Consider the following 15,370-nt stretch of genomic DNA (forward strand, 5'->3'; position numbering starts at 1 on the left):
TTCTACAATTCAACTGTCGTTTGTAAAGAAAAGCAATATTCTTCATGTGATTTGAAAAACATGCAGAATAACACAATTCATCGGATATAAGCAAATAGGGGGAATACTTTCTGACGGTTTGCGGGAAAACAAAATGTTTCATTCAAAACGAAACTGTACGATATTCTCAATTTCTACACTGCTAGCAGAAAACATCGCATCTGGATGTATAAAGTTAGCCATGTTTAGTGTGTGTGTTTGGAGTGTATGGTCAGGGGTGCTCCAAAGCAAGAATTGCATCCAAGCAACTGCCACCGCTACACCAAAGGTTCTACCAGCCTCATTCATGACCGATCGCACCCTGTTGAAACTCCGGAATCAATTATGTAAAAGGTAGGCTGACATGCGGCAAATTCCTCAGCTTTATTATAATGCTTGAAATTATACCAGTTAGTTGTTACACCAATTAAGGTATATTAACAAATATTTTCCTTATTGCATTTCCCAACAATTGTTTACATCTAAGTGTCTTCTTTATGTCCAGCTATTGTTTAGAATGATTTTGGTACATTAGATACACAATAATTGGTTGATTTCCTTAATTATAAATAGCTACTCTTTTATGCTACTCTCACACTTGGGCAAATATTCTTGCGTATATGAATAATTTGAAATTCGCGATGAATTCGCCCAAAATATTCGAGTCATAGAATTACCCAGTAATTGACATATGCCTACTCTCCCTAAATTATCTAAGTTCTTATTTACTACCATATCATCCGATATATATATTTTTTTAAACTCCTGTTACAAAAATTATAAGAATAATAATAATGTGGAGTGGTCCATTCTAGGATATCAAGGAATTTGAGCCGCCCAGGGCAATGCACTTTCGAGATAGTTAATTGGTAATTATGTGCTAAGTTCAAGGCTGACTATTGTACTCACCGGAAGGTTTAAGGCCTATCTTTATACAACTTTCGCAGTAACATTTAAGTGGCTTTATATGCGTATCGGAATATGGGAAGAGTAGGAGGGGAGCAGGCATGACCAAAATGTCAAATCTCCATAATTGCCAACGAATTATGTTTTGGAATTCATCCAGCAACATAAAAAGTCCCATCAAGCACCGTGCGAGCATAACATGGTCAGAGTCATATAAGAACAGGCATATTATGCTCGATAGGAGTTTGAGCGACGTTTCGATTAAGAATGACGGCTTTGTCCTATATCTAAAAGGGTTAATCTTGTTAAAAAAGGTTGGTGTATTATAGATAGGCCTTGTATAGGTGTATGAACAATACATAGTGAGTTATTTGCAGCTCACATAAAATAGGGGAAAATAATTCATGGTATCATCGAATATGCTGGCATTCTGGACAGTGGACACCACGACAAATCAAAATACGACAAATCAAAATAATTGAGCTAGCCCACAGCCTCACCCCCCCCCCCCCCCGACACACCGCCAACTCAAAGACACTATAACTGACGCGTGCATACGAGGGGCGGATACCTGGAATAAATATCATCATACATCCGTTCACTAATTACCAGTAATTAAGATGAAGCAAAAATAGAGAGTTGGACCTTGAATCATAGTTAGCAAAACTTTCCAACTCTCCACTGCGAAAGAAGTCAAATAGTTGTGGGAGGTATTTGACTTCATTGGAAGTTTGCAGAAATTGTGAATTTGATTAAAAGATCTGTTCATACGATTGAGTGTTTTACAAATATTTTGGCCCTCCATGCCACAAGGCGGTATGTTTATCAACAAAAACAACAAAAGAAAGGTCTATAGTGCATGCCACTCAAACGTGATTTAAGTCCCCAAAAATGCACGAGTAAGGTCACGTGGTACATGCGACAATTTTAACAGGCTGGTATTATTCACTCTAAAAATTTGAAAATAAGAAAATGAAAACCCTGCACGCAAACAACATGCAGGCAAACAATGTTATTGTTGTTTTAAATAGAGCAACACATCAGCTCTCGCACCTGTGACTTTGTATAATACCGTATAACAATAAATCAGAAGCGCACTTTTAATGGGCGTGGCCTGGAAAGCTACAGTCATAAAGACATTTTGAACAGGTGTTCCCCTATATAAAACTTGGTTTCATTGCTGCATGATGGATGGAGAGTGTAAAAAGGTTTGTTACATACGACATACAATAATATATTTGGTTTGCGGTAACACCATGTGTGTATCTACTTGCCAGGTAGAGTTGTTCTTAGGGAACTGTCTTGCTTTATTCTACTGCCGTGAAGTAGATAATCGGAGGGTCGGGAGACTTCTCAGTTCTGAAAAGAACTGTCCTGTTTATTAACTATTACCAGGGCGGATGGTATAGAAATTAGACTTGACTACTACTTTAGCTTATAGGATCGTAATTAACTGTACTGCCGCGGAGTCAGTTCTGAAATTGGTCTCAACGTTTCGACTAGCTTGCTCTAGTCATCGTCAGGAGACATACAACTTAATAAAGTTTTGTTATATTGGCACCTGTATAGGCTAGCAATTCTACTGAGGTATTGGATCCGTTAAAAAACCTGTTTTTAACGGATTCAGTATACATGTATACTTCTCAGTAGAATTGCTAGCCTATACATGTGCCAATATCACCTTTTCCCGATTGTCACATCGAAAACAAGTCAACACCATTGTGTTATCGCGAACAGTTTTTTGTGGCCTGGCCGGCGCAGGTGCGTTCATTGAAAACTGGGCAATCCCAATGACAAAGGAACCATGGAGGAAGGAATGAAGTTCATTGGAAAATCTACCATCGTTTCAATTTAATGAGCCAAATGAATTTATATCGGCCCATTGTTTCTTATAAATGGCGTTGGCGATGGAGCAAGCAAACTTGGTTGGACCATGACGGTGACTTTTGACACTACGTCATGTTTGAGTAACCACATTGACGTCATACAAGTATTCTAGCTCGTACATCAGCTGGTTACGACATAACCTGATCATCTGACGTCACACTTCGAGGCTCGGGAAGCCTACGTCACTGCACGTTTATCAAATGAAATCGTTGTATCCAATGAAATCACTGGTTCTGAAAAGCACTGTCTTTATCCGTGGACCATTCTAGACACTGCAATAAGGCACCACCAGGCAGCGTATTTAATGACAAGTGCAGACACAAACATGATAATACGAAGTCTTTAAAACAAAAAAAATAATAACAAAATGATAAAATATAATTGACCTTTATAAAACAAAATTAAAAACTTGTTAAACAATTTTGTGTAGTTTTTAACAATGTGTTATTTTTAAATGACTATGCCAGAACTAAATCATTTAAAAGTTACTACAAGTGAACTAAGGTTAAATTTGGCACTTGGAGGGTTCTTCAAGCATAAACCATTCCTAGAGGAAATGCCGTCACAGAAGCACACGTCATTTTCTCACTGGTGTTGACTAACTTTCTCATAATAATGACTTTTTCAGATGTGGGACAGCCAAGAGGAATATCTGTAATGAATTCAGCAATGGAGACGTGTGTCATTTACTCTGCGGATGTAACAATTATAACGACAAGTGTCTAGCAACTGCCAGTTGCACATGTCCACTCAAACTTGACGCAGGTACTGAGTAATAATATAGAAGATAATGTATTTTACTGCCCTCCTTCACCTCAAATGGGAAGTTAAAAGGGACCGGGAGATGTCCTTGTCAATCCTTCACACGGTTGGGGTTCAAATCCTACCAAACTATCGCTGATTTCACAATGACTATTTTAATAACAAGTATTGTCGTAGTGTGATTAATTTGTGCAATTCATAGTTATGACACGTTAAACCAATGTTTGTATTAGAGAGATTGGTTGTTGTCAGCTTGGCGATTCAAGTATAGCCCCATAGGATAGCGGAAGCTTTGCCAAGTTCTCTCATTGGGAAGATCATCTAAAAAAACACACAAAAAAAACCAAATAAACAAACAAAAAAATCACATTTCTTAAAAAAAACGTATACATTATAGCACATTAAGCAGTGCAAAACAAATTGTAGCAGAGCGGGATGGGGATGGAGCGGAGGAGAATAAAGAAAATATAGTGGAAAGAAACAGTTAGTTCTGAGTTTTGTTAATCTATACACTGCAGCAATTATGTTGGTCAATGGCATAAATATTGTTCTTGGTTTCTTGTCGGAAACTAATTAACGGATTAAAAAAAAAAAAAAAAAAATGGTCCTATATAACCTCTTACTTCCAAATTATAACCGATCTCCAAAAAGGAATTTGTTTGCACTTGGCAAATAATTTGCACACTGAAGATTTTAACATCCCTACACTTGCTATGTGCTCAGTACAATCAGTCAAACATTGTTTATAAGCACAATACATGTGCAAAATATTAAACAAAAGTACCAGTGCTTATTAAATTGTCGTAATAGAATAAACACTTTATGATACGGACATCGATGAATTGACCTCAATTTGATGAATATTGTTGTGGGTAGTCTGGCTAAATACTCTGTCTATAAGTAACTGAAAATTACGTTCATAGTAAGGGAGCTTTACCAAATATTTATCTCACGTAATTTTTGCATTTCAAAATGTAATCAAATGCGCAATTAAAATTCGAAATAAATAAAATAGCTATATTTCTAGAATGGCTTTATTGCAAAATGTTACATCAAAATTGACGTTGACGCCTGATACTGAGGTTCTCTTTGAAACCATCCTTAAAACCCAAATCAACTCATCCGTTTCGTCCATTTTCATTACCTTCAATTTCTGTCTTGAACGTCACTCAAACGTACGTAACGAACTCACTGCAGCGGGACAAAACATGAATCCAGTAGTTGCAAGAGCTCCAAAGTAAAACGTCATCAGTCTACCCGAAGTACACTCGATATAATAAGTCTCCTTTGTGATTTATCTGTGCGAGTTGGCGTGATTTTTCATGCGTGACCTCGGTTTGAATACTAATTAGTCCAAAGGGCTTCTGAAATTCAGTCTTGTTCGGCCTTATCTGAAAAGTATTGACAGAAATAATGCAGAAGTACACTGAAATGAAGAGCATATCTGTCGTTATGTATAAAAACAATCGGTGCAACTCAAATTTTAAAAAGAGAAATTTGTACGTAAAAAATGGCTTCAAAAACAGAAAACAAGTCACAAAAACACGGAAAATTTTCCCGTTATGAATGTCCACAACAGTCCCCATATAGTATGTATGGATAGATTATTTCATATTCTACCTGGAAATGTTAAAAGCGAGACCGGATCGTTCCTAGTCCAGTCAGGAGACAGCAATTTCCACCGTTAATCCAAATCTCACATTACGAAAAAAATAATCAACTTTTAGACAGAATGGTTCTCCTGCACGGGTGATTGGCTGACGATGACATCGTCGACTGATATGGCAGCATGCTGTTTTTCCACGGTATGGTACCCCGACCACCAAGCCTAAGTTAGTCAATAACAAAAGCGCCCGTCTATACCATGGGCTGAATGAGCTGATTCCTCAATCAGCCCGTGGTTGGTTATAGACGGGCGCTTTTCAGCCAATCACCCGCGCAGGAAAACCGTTCTGTGTAATACTAATAGTTGATTTTGTTCGTAATGTGAGATTTGGATTAACGGTGGAAATCGCTGTATCCTGACTGGACTAGGTACGATCCGGTCTCGCTTTTAACATTTCCAGGTAGAATATGAAATAATATATCCATACATACTAATTGGGGACTGTTGCCGACATTTCAAACGGGACAATTTTCCGTTTTTTTTTGTGTGACTTGTTTTCTCCGTTTTTGAAGCCAATTTCACGTACAAATTTCACTTTTAAAAAATTGAATTGCACCGATTTTTTTAACACATAACGACAGCTCTTTGTTTCAATTTACTGGTACATTATTTTTTGTTGAGACTTTTCAGAAAAGGGTGAAAATGACCGAATTCCAGAAGCCCTTTTGACTAATTAATATTCACATAGAGGTCACGCATGAAAAAACGATGCATATCCCCGCAGATAAATAACAAAGGTGAATAGTGTACTGCGGGTAGACTGTCATTATTCATACCAGAGAAAAGCAACAACAGCCTGAAAGAAAATGGTCACATAACTAGCAAATATAACAACGACTTCAAGACCTCACTACATTATAAAGGCGTAGTCTTTACATAAATTCTCCTCCCCATGTGACCAGGGTCTTGCCTTTCTATTACTGTCTGGAATGGTCTCATTGATAGGTTTGCAGACTCAAATTTAGCAACAGAGTTGCCAAGCTCATGGACTTGTGTCATATAATACGTATGTAACTGCCCACAGTTCTCAACAGCCTGTATAAGTTTTATAGGATACATTCCACATTGCCTTTAACTTCAATACGGGTAACCTTAAATCATATTTTTGTATTAATAAATAGGTTGTAAGCAAGGTGTTGCTGTGTGTGAGTTTGATGATGCAGTGGTTTGTTCAACCAGTAAGGAGATTTGCATGTACTACGATGAAGCGAAAATACACTGCGATTGCTTAGAAGGATGGACGGGTGTCAACTGTCAAACGTGTGATCAACAACTATCAGTGTAGGTTTCAACATTAATACACTAATCTAGACGTTCATAGTCAATAAACCCAGTCCAGGGCCCAACTTCATAGAGCTGATTAGGCACAATTAAGCACAGTCAGCAAACTTTAGACTTGAATAATTATACCTGAGTCAAAATAAAATAACGCATGACCATAACGGTACGTCTATAGCGGTACATAACGGTACATGTATGATAACGGTACCATAACGGTATTCATAAAGGAACCCATAACTGTAACCGTATAACGGCACATGACTGGTATCGCTTATGCCCGAATTACTGGTATCAAAGCAGCTCGATGGAATTGGACCCGGATCGTGTTTGTGTCTTTAGGTGAAGGTGCAAAACATGTCGGTGACCAAGGCGAGTCTATTGTAAAATATCCTCGGGGAGGGTTATCTTGGTTGATTCATGCAGTGTTGTATAAAATCAGTCGTATAAGACTCGATCCAGTTACTATAACAAAAAACCTGGTGAAAACAGGTCCAAGATACCTGGGACAGAATGACCCTTTTCTGGTCACACTGACTATGAATTTGGCTCTGTGACGTGATTTAACCCCGACTCCTGGTCATGTGACCACACCCAATTGGTTCCAAATATTGGCCCTCGGGAACCTGGATATGGACTGCTTCTGACTCTTGACTTCATAATGCGTATACTGGCACTAACTAAAAGGCTGGGATGAGTCAACGATTTTCAAAAGGAAAACTAATTCTGACAGCTTAAAGAGAAAATAATTGTTTCAATATTTTTTTAGAAGCAAGATGATTGCTAATTGAGTACGGTGTTTCTCTTTTCAGTTGTGATGGTTTAGTTGAGGATACGTCAGGTGATGAACCGGCCTCTTCAGGATCTGACCTGACTGTTAAAGTGTTGGTAGTAGCATGTGCGGTCTGTCTACTCATCGGTGTATTACTAGGTGTCATATGTGTCTGCCGACCAGGAAAACTAGTCGTTTGTATTACTCGCAACTTTGGGTAAGTTAAAGATAATCAGCCATGTTGCTGATTGTTTTGTATTGGGTTAAAAGGGCTGAAAATGTATCTTAATGTGTAATCGCTCTCTTCTATTCTCTCTCCAGATTCTAGGTTTAGACACTACTTTTTAGGTTGATATTGGTTCCACACTTTCCCATCGTTTTATTTATTTATATATTTATTTATTTATTTATTTATTTATATATTTATTTATTTAACTGTGTCGTATAAACAAAAATTATGTTGGCATGCTGGAGATGTATTTGCAAGCCCCATACCCTAGATCAATGGCAATCAATCGGTGGCAGGCGAAGACCAAGTTGTGTGACCTTGGAGGTGACCATCCTGGGTTGCGAGTTTCGGCAACCAATGGTTGAACACAAATTACCATTTATCACTGTGATCATTGCAGGAGACAAAAGGGAGAGGAGGCTAAGCGTACAACAGAAGAGCCAAATCAGACGACTGTTGCACCAGCAAAGCATAATGAACACGACTACTGCCATATAGGTGGTCAGTACGCAGTCCCAGATACACGTCCAACGTCATCAGGAAATACTGTCGCTACTGTTCGTTACACGGAACCAACACAACGCAACCAAGACGCTTCACGAACCGATGACCCCAATTACTACTTCAAACTCGAACCGTCTGCTGGTATTGTAACTTATGAAAGTGTTGCCTTAATTGTTGAAGACAAAAACAAGCCTCGGTCGGCCATTTCAGCTGACAGTTCACCGGAGAAACCCACTGAGTCGATTTACAGCAGCGGACAGAAATACTTGAACATACCTAAGGAGGACAGAGTCCGGTCATCTTCTTCACCTAAAGCTTTGTGTCAAACTACAACCACACTTGATGATAATTACGATCATCTGGAGCGAAAAGTGGGCGTTACCAGTGACACGGATGCCGGTTTTTACAGTCACTTAAAATTGACTACGTAACAACTAGGCTTTGTCAAATAAAGTTGAAGATATAACAACATCATTCAATTGTATTTTATTCAGAAAATAGAATGTTGTCTGAAATTAAAATAAAAGGGACCAGTGATGATGCGCTGCCATTGGGGATATTATTGAACGATAAGCTATTTTTCATAATACACATACAGGACTTATTCTCTTATTAAAACAAAGGCTTATAAATAGTAAAGGTATGTAAAAAATAAAACACTAAAAAGTGTTCATGCCATGTGTATCTTTGGACCAAGGGTGAGTATAGGTACATGTGAACTTCAGAATGGTTCTGTAGTTGACCATCAGTCTAAATAAAACCGGGTCAGAGTATTGACCTGGATCAGGGTCCGGTGGGGCTTGTCTTGGTTTTGGTTTCACGTTTCTGTAACAAAATGGCAGAAAAGGCTCAACATGACGCAAGGTCCGAGTTCAATTTGCTTGTTATACCTTTCTTTTTATGGGTCAGGCCCCCTTATGGGAACCGGCAGTTCTGACCCGGGAGTTTTTAGAATGAGTTAAGGATGATTAAGCATGGTTACCATCATTTGTTTTGTACAGGTGATACTTTTCAATGTCAATAATTAATAATTGATTAAGATGTAAACCTCATAAGGTACCCCGCATTATAATTCTTATTGCTAAATTTAGTTGCCTAAATCGGAAATTAAATGTAAGGCAGGATCAAATACACGGTTAAGGCACTGGACACTATTGGTGATTACTCAAAATAATTTCTAGTACGAAAACGTACTTAGTAAAGAGCAATGGGGAGCTGTTGATAGTATAAAATATTGCAAGAAACTGCTCCCTCTGAAGTAACAGATAAAGGGGGAATTTTTCTCTCAAATAATAAAAGACCTCAGCTGAACCTTTTTTTGTGCATCTGAAAGCACACAAAATAATGAAACTATGTTTTTTTTTAGTTTTTTTTTTACATTGTTTTCTTTCAACCTCGATGACCAATATTGAGCCCCAAATAAATGTTCACATGTTTATTGTTGTATGCATACGATTATTGGGATACAGCAAGTTACCAAGTCAAGTACCTTTAAGAGTTGTGCTGTATAGGTTGCCAGAACGCCAGAAGTTCAGAGGCTAAAAATGTAATCACCTTTCTCCAATTAGTATTAAGTCTGTTTTGGGTTACTTGATGTGCCATTCTCTATACATCAATTCAGGCGCGCAGTGTTGAGCACCGTGCGCCATTGCTGAGGTGTACATCATGCTTAGTTTTGTGCACAGACATGAGAGAATCATGTTTCTTTTCACTCTTTATGGACATGAAATGTTTTCCAGCTCAACAACTATCACATTGTCCTTAATAGGACATCATGATATACTAATGAAGATCACTGACTATATACACAATTTGCAATTAAATAGAAACCGAATCATCTTGAAAACGGTGCTTGTCTTAGGTGAATTAGGGGGGAAATGCGCGGAAACTGAATAAAATAGTCACTAAAATGAGATTTTGTCAGAATTTCAGTATTTTCCTTTGTGCTTAATTTAAAAAAAATAGCAAGAATGTAGTAAATCGTCATATCATGCAGTCATGTCAGAGAAATCGCATAGATTGTCAAAAAATACATTAAATTTCCATAAAAAGATAAAAGAAACATGATTTCCTGAGGAAAACATTTCATGTCCATAAAGAGTGAAAAGAAACATGATTTCCTCAAGTCTTTGTGCACAAAACTAAGCATGATGTACACCTCAGCAATGGCGCACGGTGCTCAACACTGCACGGCTGAATTGGTGTATAGACCTTTCTTTTGCAACGTCACAACCCGAGTTTCTGCCAACCCAGATTGGAAAACTATGGTGCAAATCAAGAAAAGATCGCTATTTTTTGTGACAATGTAACCAAATTTGTTGATTTTGTTTAAAACAAAACAACTAATTATGAGAGGTATTTTATTTAATTGAAAGTTTGCAGAAATTGGAGAATTTTGTTAAAACATGTGTTTTTACGATTTAGTGATATACTAACATTCGGCCGACCATGCCAACCAAGGTGGTTTGTTTATCAGACCGATCCAGGCGCGCAAGTGCAGGGCGCCGCCATGCTATTATTGCTGTCTTGCTCTCATCTATCTTATATATTGTTTAACTTTTTCTTCTGAGTGGAGCTCTTAAGACTCCGTTTCATCAACTCAATCATTTACCAAGTACAAGCATATTATGGACAATATTTGCCGTAATCGTGAAATAGGTTTCTGGGTAAATTTTGTAGCGCCTGTCAGTTTACTGCCAGTATAGTTAACGATTAATAAGAGCGTTGTTTCCCAATTTTTAAACCGTATTTTACAACTTGTATTCTTTTCGAGTTTGAAACTATGTTTTTTTGGTGTGTATTGATGTATGCCTTTGTCTGTTTATTGATATTCTTTGTTTGTATTTGATGCATGCCTTTACCAGTAAGTTAATGCATAATTTATATTTTCTTAAGAAGAGGTGTGGGGTTCGGGATGTATTTAGCCTGTTTATTTAAATTTTCTTAACTTTTTAAAAACTTTACAAATTTGAATGGTGTCAACTTGTTCACTTTTTTTTTGTAATTTAAACCAAAAATACCATTAATAATAATAAATCATTACAAAAGCTGCTAGATTAGATCACTAGATTAAGGTTACATGAAACTAAAGGACAATGAACAAATAATATAACATCGTTCTAGCTTTAGACGTCATTCCAGGTGCTCACCCAGGTCAGCCCCCAGTGCCCTGCTTGTGAAGTTGGTCACTTGGGGGCTGGCCCCAGGTAAACGACGTCACTACGAGAGCGGTCAGTGGTCGTTCGTTTAGCTCTTGTCATGAGCTCACCCGGGTGAGCACCGCGGGGTAGACCCAGGGAAGCTAAACGACCGCACCCAAAGACAGGGGGCCCAGTTAGACTGGGCCCCTGTCTTTATCCGCAAGGATAAAGACAGGTCCCTGCCGCTGGATCCGGTGATTCCATTGGATACAATAATATGGTTGCGTTCGTTTAGATTTCATCACGTGACCCTTCTCGTTGTGACGTCAGAGCACCTCGGGCAAGCCTCAAGTGACCCTATCCAACAAGAAGGGTCACGATATGACGCGTATTTTTTTTTCCAGGTGGAACGTGGGTAAATATCTGGGCCCAATTTCATAGAGCTGCTGAAGCAAAAAAAAAATTTGCTTTGTAAAATCAGATTACCGGCTAAGACTCCACTCAATTGTTATGCTAAGTAAACAACAGCTAAATATTAGTCACAAGCAATGTACATGGCATGACATTTTTGCCAGTAACATGTGTAAAATAAGCAAGCTATTTTCGTGCTTAAGCAAATTTTTTGCTTAAGCAGCTCTATGAAATTGGGCCCCATTCACACGTTCGTCCCGAAAAAAATAGGCGACTTTTCCAGGACGAACGTGAGGTAATTATCAGTGCCCACGTTCATCCTGGAAAAAATAAAATACGCCACTTGGATGAGCACACCGGGATCGACCCAGGGACGCTAAACGAACGCAACCAATGATATAACTTTGATAAACGTGCAGTGACCAACGTGCAGTGAAAAGAACACTGCTCTCAAGTCCGCTATATAATTTGACTGCGTAATAATTATGGGTCGACCCCGGTCTTCCCCCGGTGCATTCGAATAGCTTTGACGTCATTCCAGGGGCTCACCCGGGTCATCCCCGAGTGCCCTGTTTGTGGGGTGGTTCACTTGGGGGCAGACCCCAGGTACATGACATCTCAACGAGGAGTGATCGTTCGTTTAGCTCTTGTCAGGGGCTCACCCGAGTGAGCACCGAGTGATCACCGCGGGGTAGATCCAGGGAAGCTAAACGAACGCACCCAACTTGGGTGCGTTCGTTTAGCTTCCCTGGGTCATCCCGGCCCGGTCTGCCCCGATGCGTTCGAACAGCTTTTGACGTCATTCCAGGGGCTCACCCAGGTCAGCCCCCAGTGCTCTGCTTGGGGAGTGGGTCACTTGGGGGCTTGCCCCAGGTAAACGACGTCACTACGAGAGCGGTGAGTGGTCGTTCGTTTAGCTCTTGTCAGGGGCTCACCCGAGTGAGCACCGCGGGGTAGACCCAGGGAAGCTAAACGAACGCACCCATAGTAGCAGCTTTTCAAGCTGTCGAGTTGTCTGACAGTCGAGTTGAGACTGTCGAGTTGTCCGCCGGACGAATCGTCAAAAGCGCCGATTCGACTTTAGTATCCTGTCGCGAGCGCTAATCCTAGGCCTATAGTGCATTTTTCCGAGTGCTGTATAGTGGCGATGTGAGCAAAGAATACTGCATTGATCAAACAAAAAGGCCTTGTCGCACTTGCACAGCCCACAAAACGCCACAAAATTGCATTGTTTGAATTCTGGGTGACGTCGCAAGTTTGATTTATTAGGAAGGTTTAGCTGCATGTTACGTGAGCAAACATGTGAACGTGAACGTCAGTCGATTCGACGTCACCACTTTGGGATTATTTCATGCTCACGTATGAAGTCTGCACGTACGAACCTGACGTGAATAATGACGTCTGCACGTACGAACCTGACGTGAGTAATGGTAACTTCTCGTATGCTTAAAAAATAAGATTTTTGCAACAAAATTGTCTGATGTCACGTTTTTGCTCGCGTAACGTATATGACTCTGCGCGCACGTACGTATCCTGACGTTGGGAAAAAACCGTGAGATTTTATCGACATCTCACGTTCACGTTCATGCGGTACGTGCAGCTTAACCTCCCTCTCGGCCTTCTGAAGGTACTTGCCTTTTGTGCAGATATTACCGTTATTTTTCCCCCTGGTCTGGCATGAGAAATGGTTGCGGCATGTGAGCGTGAGACTGAGACCCCTGGGGCGTGACTGACTCTCACGCCCGATGCGTAGGTCTGTGAGTCAAAAGCGCCGATTCGATTTTAGTATCCTGTCGCGAGCGCTAGTCCTAGGCCTATAGTGCATTTTTCCGAGTGCTGTATAGTGGCGATGTGAGCAAAGAATACTGCATTGATCAAACAAAAAGGCCTTGTCGCACTTGCACAGCCCACAAAACGCCACAAAATTGCATTGTTTGAATTCTGGGTGACGTCGCAAGTTTGATTTATTAGGAAGGTTTAGCTGCATGTTACGTGAGCAAACATGTGAACGTGAACGTCAGTCGATTCGACGTCACCACTTTGGGATTATTTCATGCTCACGTATGAAGTCTGCACGTACGAACCTGACGTGAATAATGACGTCTGCACGTACGAACCTGACGTGAGTAATTGTAACTTCTCGTATGCTTAAAAAATAAGATTTTTGCAACAAAATTGTCTGATGTCACGTTTTTGCTCGCGTAACGTATATGACTCTGCGCGCACGTACGTATCCTGACGTTGGGAAAAAACCGTGAGATTTTATCGACATCTCACGTTCACGTTCATGCGGAACGTGCAGCTTAACCTCCCTCTCGGCCTTCTGAAGGTACTTGCCTTTTGTGCAGATATTACCGTTATTTTTCCCCCTGGTCTGGCATGAGAAATGGTTGCGGCATGTGAGCGTGAGACTGAGACCCCTGGGGCGTGACTGACTCTCACGCCCGATGCGTAGGTCTGTGAGTGTACATGGCCCAATTTCAATCGGCGCTTACGGAAGGGTATAGGCCTATTTCACAGGTTAGCGGCGAAGTTGGCCTTCAGAGCGTGCTAGCACTTTACAGGGGATAGCGCAGAAATTCGGCGCTTGCAAGGTAAGCGGGGATACGTGATCGTAAGCGCAGAATTCGGCGCCCTAGCAGAACCATGAATTTGGGCCCCGTTCTTTGTCATGGGGGCTCGGTGGCAAATGTAGGACAAACGTGCAGAACCAGGGAAGGGTAAAGATTTTTGGAAGAATGTTTTTTGGGGGCAAAAGGGTGGTCAGAAATGGGAAGCGTTAGTGATGTGAAGCGAAAGTCAGCGTAAAGGCAACACCAGGAAACTGCCAGACCTATGCGTGGGGCAATGCAGGAGCGGCAAGAAGAACGCGAGAAAGATGTTTGGTGTAGTGACAACGCGGCCGTACATGCAACTTTTGACTCAACCATTGATTGACTCAACCATTTAGACAACTCGACCGGGTTGGGACAACTCGACGGATCAGACAAGTCCTGGATATACCAATCGTTCCAGAGCTGATAAGCAGATAACCTGACCCATCTTTCTGGTAGAAATTTCTACTGGCCATAATGGCGAATAAGCGTTGAAATGTAAAACCCTTTTATCGGCGGTGTAACCGTCGAAAGATAAATGCGCAGAGAAGCTGTGAACCATTGTTGTGATTGTTTGGATGTTGTTTAGGTGATAGATAATGGCTCACTGCTTGGACAAGTTGGCGATGGTTTACAGATTTGTTCGTTGAATTTGGCCTGCATTTTAAAGACAGTGGACACTATTGTTAATTTTCAAAGACTACGCTTCACAGTTGGTGTATCTCATCGTGCATAAAATTTAACAAAGCACGACAAATTGAGCTCAATCGGTCATCGAACTTGCGAGATAAATTGAAAGAAAAAAAACCCAAAAAGATGTTTGCGTTCAGATGCTTGAAAGCGAGACCGCAAATTCTAAATCTTAGGTCTCGTAATCCAAGTCGTGGAAAATTACTTATATATCTCGAAAACTACATTACTTCAGAGGGAGCCGTTTCTCCCAATGTTTTATAATATCAACCTCACATGTACACACCATAACTCGTATAGTAATCAAGTAAGGTTTGTGGTAATAACCAATAGATCCACTGCCTTTAAACCGGATACAGCGGGCATTCTTATTGTGTTAAAATTAATTGAAGACAAGTATTAAATAGACTTAATTTTATATTTTGAAAATTGCATTATTATGGTTGGATTGGGGTGCAAATATTCACCAATGTCGTACGCGGTCGGGCTGGCATGCTAACCCAATCCCCATGC

General features: G+C 40.2%; 1 protein-coding gene across 2 annotated transcripts; it reads left to right on the forward strand.

The window, feature by feature from the left end:
- The first annotated feature begins 1 nt into the window (after nt 1).
- On the forward strand, nt 2–9,288 carry LOC117290739. 2 transcript variants are annotated; one of them, XM_033772285.1, is made up of 5 exons: nt 2–372; nt 3,440–3,576; nt 6,361–6,520; nt 7,330–7,506; nt 7,919–9,288. In XM_033772285.1, the coding sequence occupies exons 1-5, from the start codon at nt 134–136 to the stop codon at nt 8,451–8,453; spliced, it is 1,248 nt and encodes a 415-aa protein (XP_033628176.1). In that variant the 5' UTR covers nt 2–133; the 3' UTR covers nt 8,454–9,288. The 2 variants fall into 2 exon arrangements, with proteins under 2 accessions (XP_033628176.1, XP_033628177.1); XM_033772286.1 differs by lacking the exon at nt 2–372 and adding an exon at nt 2,010–2,132.
- The last annotated feature ends 6,082 nt before the right edge of the window (nt 9,289–15,370 follow it).

The sequence above is a fragment of the Asterias rubens genome, chromosome 5, assembly GCF_902459465.1.
Source record: "Asterias rubens chromosome 5, eAstRub1.3, whole genome shotgun sequence".
In the NCBI taxonomy this organism is placed as follows: Eukaryota; Metazoa; Echinodermata; class Asteroidea; order Forcipulatida; family Asteriidae; genus Asterias; species Asterias rubens.